The sequence below is a fragment of the Bison bison genome, unplaced genomic scaffold (genome assembly GCF_000754665.1).
Source record: "Bison bison bison isolate TAMUID 2011002044 unplaced genomic scaffold, Bison_UMD1.0 scf7180017864492, whole genome shotgun sequence".
Classification (NCBI taxonomy): Eukaryota; Metazoa; Chordata; class Mammalia; order Artiodactyla; family Bovidae; genus Bison; species Bison bison.
Genome location: NW_011495051.1, coordinates 510,029 through 517,242, shown reverse-complemented (window position 1 = coordinate 517,242; position 7,214 = coordinate 510,029). Strand labels below are relative to the sequence as shown.

The 7,214-nt window shown below is 55.7% G+C and overlaps 1 protein-coding gene across 7 annotated transcripts in view; it reads left to right on the top strand.

Annotated features, from left to right (window-relative positions):
* The window catches only part of ACSL6 (acyl-CoA synthetase long-chain family member 6), a 66,189-nt gene that overhangs the window by 20,704 nt on the left and 38,271 nt on the right, over nucleotides 1–7,214 (top strand). For all 7 annotated transcript variants that reach the window (XM_010863578.1, XM_010863574.1, XM_010863572.1 and 4 more), the window contains 7 exons: nucleotides 2,024–2,138; nucleotides 2,812–2,876; nucleotides 3,154–3,255; nucleotides 3,768–3,867; nucleotides 4,475–4,653; nucleotides 5,600–5,632; nucleotides 7,016–7,067. In XM_010863578.1, the coding sequence (XP_010861880.1) occupies nucleotides 2,024–2,138; nucleotides 2,812–2,876; nucleotides 3,154–3,255; nucleotides 3,768–3,867; nucleotides 4,475–4,653; nucleotides 5,600–5,632; nucleotides 7,016–7,067 (646 nt within the window). The remainder of the gene's footprint in view (nucleotides 1–2,023; nucleotides 2,139–2,811; nucleotides 2,877–3,153; nucleotides 3,256–3,767; nucleotides 3,868–4,474; nucleotides 4,654–5,599; nucleotides 5,633–7,015; nucleotides 7,068–7,214) is intronic.

Here is a 7,214-nt window from a genome sequence, read left to right as displayed (position 1 = left end):
GCAGAAATAGATGTTTTTCTGGAACTCTCTTGATTTTTCCATGATCCAGCAGATGTTGGCAATTCGATCTCTGGTTCCTCTGCCTTTTCTAAAACCAGCTTGAACATCTGGAAGTTCATGGTTCACATATTGCTGAAGCCTGGCTTGGAGAATTTTGAGCATTACCTTACTAGCATGTGAGATTAGTGCAATTGTGCAGTAGTTTGAGCATTCTTTGGTGTTGCCTTTCTTCGGGATTGGAATGAAAACTGACCTCTTCCAGTCCTGTGGCCACTGCTGAGTTTTCCAAATGTGCTGGCATATTGAGTGCAGCAATTTCACAGCATCATCTTTCAGGATTTGAAATAGCTCAACTGGAATTGCATCACCTCCACTAGCTTTGTTCATAGTGATGCTTTCTAAGGCCCACTTGACTTCACATTGCAGGATGTCTGGCTCTAGGTGAGTGATCACACCATCGTGATTGTCTGGGTCATGAAGATCATGTCTCTTACCCTGGCTAAAAATCCTTCCCAGCTCCCCATTGCCCTCCACCTAAAGCTCAAGCGCCTCGCCTTGACCTGCTGCCTCTCTGGACGCCTCCATTTACCACTCGGAGTGGCATGAGTTGCCTCCAGCCCCCAGGTGCCCTCCTGCCCCAAGTGTTTGCCCTTGTTGCCTCTGGTGAGACTTCCAGTCCTTGTTCCTCATTCTGCCCAGTAAACCCCTCTGTATCCTTTAAAACCCAGCTCAGCAGCCATGCATACCCCTTCTGTCCCTGGACACAGTCTCTTGCTTCATCGTTTCTGTCCCCTCTGAGTGCTCACCAGGTCTGATTGTATCGGTGCCCAGATCCCCACGCAGGTCCTCCATGGGCCTGGTGCTCAGGAGGCACTGGCCAGACGGAACTGTCCACTGCAAAGCAGCTGAGTGCCGCCTGTGGTTCAGAGTCCGGCTGTTTGCTTTGTAGCTCTCACGCTGTTCCTCAGACTTGAGGTTCCAAGAGGTGGCGGACCATGGGCCAGCCCAGCACAGCCCAAATAGTGCTCAGAGAAGAGTTGGAGCAGTGATTCTGGAGAGTACTGGGCTTGGGTCCTGAGGAGAGGGGTGGCATGAGGAAGGGGAAGAGGCAGGAGAAGCCCAGCTCCTTTCCCAGCCCCCAGCACATGTGGCGTTTGCTGCCTTCCCACTCGATTCACCGAAGGTCCAGGCTGTTTCCTTCACAGCCTTCTAGGCCTCTTTTCCCGGGAAAGTACCTTCAGCGGGTTCTCAAACTAATCACACTGTTATGTGAGTGGTGGATGACAGCCATGATTCGTAACCTACATGCATGGCAGCAGCACCTTGGCGGGTTGATCCTGAAGCCTGACTCCAGCCAGCATCCACCACTCTATTGTATGAGTGAACCATGGGTGTGTATGCACAGTAACTAACGATTATGGGCAGTTAGTGTATGCTCCGGAGAAGGCAATGGCACCCCACTCCAGTACTCTTGCCTGGAAAATCCCATGGATGGAGGAGCCTGGTAGACTGCAGTCCATGGGGTCGCTAGAAGTCGGACACGACTGAGACATTTCCCTTTCGCTTTTCACTTTCATGCATTGGAGGCAGAAATGGCAACCCACTCCAGTGTTCTTGCCTGGAGAATCCCAGGGACGGGGGAGCCTGGTGGGCCGCTGTCTCTGGGGTCGCACAGAGTCAGACACGACTGAAGCGACGCAGCAGCAGCAGCAGCAGCAGTGTACGCTGACCTGGTGTGTGGGTGCTGCGTGTGCGTGTGTAGACCACTATACTGGACCCATGGGCGTGAGCCGCCTGTTGGAGTGTGGGTATGTACAGGTCCAGTGTGTACAAGTCACGTGTCCATGAACGTGTGTAGAGGGTGTGTGTGTGCAGCCCAGGTGTGTGTAGGCCGTGCGTGTGAGTGTGCACAGAGCGCATCCTGTTCCAGCCGTGTGGCCCACGTGTGCATCCACACTGTGCACGGCCCGGTGCCCTCTCCTGACACCCCCGGCTGCCTCTCCGTTCTGTGCTTGGCTCGTAGGACAGTGGTGGGGCCCGGCGATCCGTAATAGGGGACAGCCCGGAGCTGTTCACCCACTACTATGACGATGCCAGGACCATGTACGAGGTGTTCCACCGTGGGCTTAGGATCTCAGGTAAGAGGGGCCATGGGAGTATGGAAGGGTCGTGGCAGGGGTTGAGCAGGTGCAAGGGTGGGAGTGAGTAAGCGTGGTTCCAGGGGTGCGGCGGGGGGGGCATTCCCAGGGTCAGGGGAGAGAAGCCATTCTTAGCCCTCCTGCCACCCAGTCACACAGGTAACTGCTAATGCGGTCAACGGCTAACCTCAGCTTTTGTCCAGCCCTGGAACCGCTGACCTTAAGCTGTCTCTTAGCGCATACTCCCTATCTCCCATTGGCAGCCCCTGGTGAGCCTTGAACTACCAGGCTACTGGCTGGCATGGTTCTAATCCCGACTTCCAGGATATCTGGGTGAAGGGAGTTGTCACAGAGAGGCAAAGTGCCACCTCTGCCCAGGGGTCCCCGGGTCCCCGTCCTCCTGGGGCTGCATCACACAGGTCATGGTGGGAACTAACGGGCACTGTGTCGTTTCCCGTTCCTGGGCCTCCCTGGTCTCCCTGGGGAGATGCCGTGCTTGTGTACTGTAGGCCTTCTTGCACTTCAGCAGGTTTAGGCAGGTGGGGAGCAGCTCGCTTGGCTCATGGACTGCCTCCCGGGGCGGGAGGTTCATCCGGGTGTCTACTGAGTGGGTGCAGGTGGCACTGCTACCCTGCCCTCCTCCCTGGCACAAGGTCTGCTTATCTCTCTGCAGGGAATGGACCCTGTCTTGGCTTCAGGAATCCCAAGCAGCCTTATCAGTGGCTGTCCTACCAGGAGGTGAGTAACAGAAGACAGCACCCACTCTGTCTACCCACACAGACCTGGTGCTTGGAATGAGGTGGGAGGGTGGGTTGGGGGCACCCTGGAGGGTCTCAGTTACTTTTTCTTTGTCTGGCCTGTCTGTCAAACTCCTGGCAGCAACCTTACAAGATTTCCAACACACCTGAGTAGGGAGTTGGGGAGCTCCCTCAGACCATAGAAAGCCCACCAGCACCTCTCCCTTCCCTGCTGAAGAACCCTTGTTTTCCCATCATTTCTCTGTGTCTCTGTGCAGGTGGCCGACAGGGCTGAATTTCTGGGGTCTGGACTTCTCCAGCACAATTGTAAACCATGTACAGATCAGTTTATCGGCGTTTTTGCACAAAATAGACCAGAGGTGAGCATCAGCCTTAACTGGTTTTAGAGGCATCAGTGGAATACAGGATTGGATACCATAGAACAGCCCAGCTCCCATTGCCTGAAGGGACTGGGGCAAGAGGAAAAATGGAGATCCTTCATCCATGCCATCTCTCACTCCCTTGGCATTGCCCCTAATCGGGGTGGACATTTCAGCCAAGCTCCATCCGCACCCCACCCAGCTGCACAAACAGCGACTCCCTGAGCCATGGGAGAGGAAGGACCTGGGGAAGAAGCCCATACAAACCCCAGAGGTGGGCTTGGGGTAATCTGGAGTCCGTGATTCCCTGGAGCACGCACGGATTAGAAGGCTGTGGGTGAGCAGGCACAGCCCATTAGCTGCATGGGTCCCTTGCCTTGTGCACAGGGCCAGAATAGAGCAGTCTGGTCACAGGGCCCCAAGCAAGGGCCCTGGTTGCCTGGGCCTGAGGGCAGTGCAGCCCTGATATCTGCTCTGTACTCCCCTGTCCCCCACCCCAATTCTCTCCACAGTGGATCATCGCAGAGCTTGCCTGTTACACATACTCTATGGTGGTGGTCCCTCTATATGACACCCTGGGCCCTGGGGCAGTCCGCTACATCATCAACACAGGTGAGCCCAGCTGCCCAGTCCTGTCCCTGGTGGCCAGTCCCACTTCCCCTTCCCAGCCTTCAGCTTATGCTGATTGTCTGACGCTAGTAAACACTTTGCTGCCATTCTCAGAGAACACTGGGGGCTTCCGTTTTGGCCCTTGAATTGGCTTCCTGAGTCCCCAGTTGGACTTTACCTGAAGGCTCCTTCCACACAGTAGGGCTGCCAAGAAGGAGCTTCTGCACCAGCCCCCCACATAGGCTGCCAACCCTCTGAGTTCCCTTCAGCTTAAGGCAGGTGTTGGGGGTGTGATCAGTATCTTAGACCAGGGATGATGGTAGCTGAACCTAGAGAAAAAGGAATGTTTGGAATCTACCCCAGGGAATCTCTTGAGGGTAGATTCCAAGCATTCCTTCTAAGAGATTTCCTGGTCTTCTGCCCTCGGCTTCATCCAGGCTTTGGGCAGTTTTCCTCTGGAAACATGTCGCATGTGACCTGTCATACGTGTTCATTTACACACAAGCTTGTCTTGTGGCAAACACAGCCCATTTTTCTACTACCTGGCATGTGCTGCCCGCAGTTACAGCCTGTGCCCGCACAGCCTGACTCTCCCTGACAACCCCTACAGCTGACATCAGCACCGTGATCGTGGATAAACCTCAGAAAGCTGTGGTTCTCCTGGAGCACGTGGAGAGGAAGGAGACGCCAGGGCTCAAGCTGATCATCCTCATGGAGCCATTCGAGGAGGCCCTGAAAGACAGAGGGCAAGAGTGCGGGGTGGTCATTAAGTCCATGCAGGATCTGGAGGTGAGGGTCTGCTTCTGGGCTGTTTCCTGGGCCACAGCTAGTTGACCCCTGAGCCAGAGCTGCTGGTTATCTGCCCATCTTATGACCCTGGGATGGATGTCTGAGGCCATCAGGATGTTTCATGTGCCAGGGTTCAAACAGGGGAGGCTTCCCAGGGGCTGGTACTGGGTAGTAGAGTTGGTCCCCCAGGCATCCTCTTTGGTATGAGCTCAGCTGGTTGGCACAGTTAATGACACAGGCACCAGTAGGTGATGGTAGTGCCAGCTTGCCCCACAGCTTCTCCCACAGCCTCTGGAGTCTCCTCTTTTCCAGCTAACGGCTAGCCTGTCTGAGCCAGGGGACTGTAGTAAACTGGAGTCCTGAAGAGGTTCTTGTAGATGTCTCCCAGGCCACCAGCAGCCAACAGAGCTGGTTTCCTTTGCCTGGCCTCCCCAGAGACTTTGGGCTGGTGGCAGCCTGTGGCCTGCCAGGGTGACACAGGGCATGCTCCAGGGCCTCGCGCCTTACTCAGTAGCAGCTGACTGCCACTGTGCCCTAGAACCGTGGGCCTTCCAGTTCTCCACCTGTTTCCCTGTGTGCTCTTGAATGCCTGTGCCCTGCCATGGTTTTAGGGGCCACACCTAAGCTGGCAGCCCCAATCTGCCCCTCCAGCCCTGACCACTTGGCAGGAGGCCCAGGCCACCTAGCCACTCCATCTTGATGTACCGTGCACCCCTCAGGCCATCTCCCCACTGTGCCTGTATACAGTGCTTAGCCTGTCCCTGGGCTGCAGACCCCTATGTGTGATGTGGGGTGGCCAGTGCCTGCGTATGTATCTTTGTATTCCCTGGATTGGGAATCTTGGCCTCTGGGCTTGGTGTAGGATCGAGGCATACTGTGTTTATTTATTTATCTTTTTTTTGATTAGAATTTTTGAGCATTTAAAACCAATGTTTTCCTCTTTCAGGACTGTGGCCAGCAGAATCACTGTGATCCTGTGGTAAGCTCGTTTTTCAGCAGGTCTTGATTGAGCAAAATGGTGCCCAGGGCACATCCTTACGGACCTTCCTCACCATCCACAAGGCTTGGTAGAGAGGCCAGAGTAGCACCCCTGTGTTAATAAGCAACTGAGGAAATGTCCCCTTGGGTGCTGAGGACTTCTGTGAGTGAGGGTCCAGAGAGGGACCTGGAACAGCAGTCGGATGTTTGGGAGGGAGGAAAAAGGGCAGCCAATCCCTTGCGTCTCCAGTAACTTTTTCTTTGGGAGACCTGATGTTTTCCCTTTCCCTGTAGTGAGCTCTCCAGAGGATGAGATGGGCAGGAGCAGCAGCAGAGCCGGAAGTGGACGCCTTGCGGCCTCTGCTGTCTTTGCTCATCTTTGCTCTCTGAGCTTTTCTGTGTGTTATCCCCAAGTGATCCTGCCTGAGCTGGAGTCACCAGTGTGGGCCACTGCCCTCTGGGAGGGGCCGTGTGGGGACTTTCCGCTTTCTAACCAGGCCTCTTACCTCCAGCCCCCTCTGCAGCTCAGCTCTTCCCACTCACTTCCCACCCTGTGAGCCTTTGCATGCACAGGCAGCAGCAGGTCACATCCCTCTTCCCAGGGCCCTCACCTTCCCCGTAGCCCCTGATGTGTTCCCACCTCCACACACTGTGCCACGCCCCCAGCCTTAGAGAACTCCTTTCTGACCCAGCAGCATGCCCTATCTCTTGCACCTCTGTCTGTGCCCAGGCTGGTTTCCTCTCCCAGAAAGCCCACTCTGACTTCATCTGGAGAGATGTGGCTTGTCCATCAGTCTCAACTCATGTCACCTCTTCTGGGACACCATCTTCTACATGCAAGTGGTCATGGTGGGCTCCTCCTGGTGACCCCAGGACTACATGCACAGGGCAAGGGCCAGATGCAGAGCAATCTCAGTGACAGAGTGGGCAGCTCAGCTCTGGGCTCCATGTTCTGTTCCCAAGCCTAAACCCAGACATTGGGGGAAACAGTGGGAAGAAAGGAGGAAATGGGTCACATGGCCTAGAAAGGTGAGATCTTTGACGAAGGCCTGTGTGTGGCCACTGCAGCACAATGCCCTTAGAATTCAACTCAGACACAAGTGGGGGAGGTGGCAGGAGCAAGTGTGAGGTGGGTGAGACGGATATGTGTCCATGCCTGGCTAGGTTTCCTTGGCTTTTCCTCCTCTTTCCTGGGGACTTGCCTGCTCACCTTTCTGATGACAGCATGCAGGGCCACACACATGTGCCAGCACATGCCTGCATCTCACACCATGCACATACACGTGAGGTGGGGCAGGGTGTGCACAGAGGGGCTGGCCGGGGAAGGGGTCCAGGCGGCCACACCGGCTGGGTCTCTAACACACTCCTCTTCTCACCTCTGTAGCCCCCGAAACCCAGTGACCTCTCCATTGTGTGTTTCACGAGTGGCACGACAGGTAAGTGAGGCTTCTAGCTCACCAGCCAGAGCCACCTGCTCCTTCCTGGCACCCTGGACAGGGCGACCGAGGGCTCTCTGGCACCCTCTGTGGGGCGGGCTGAGCCTTGTCCTGTGCCTGGCTCCAGACGCTGGCTCCTCCCTGCTG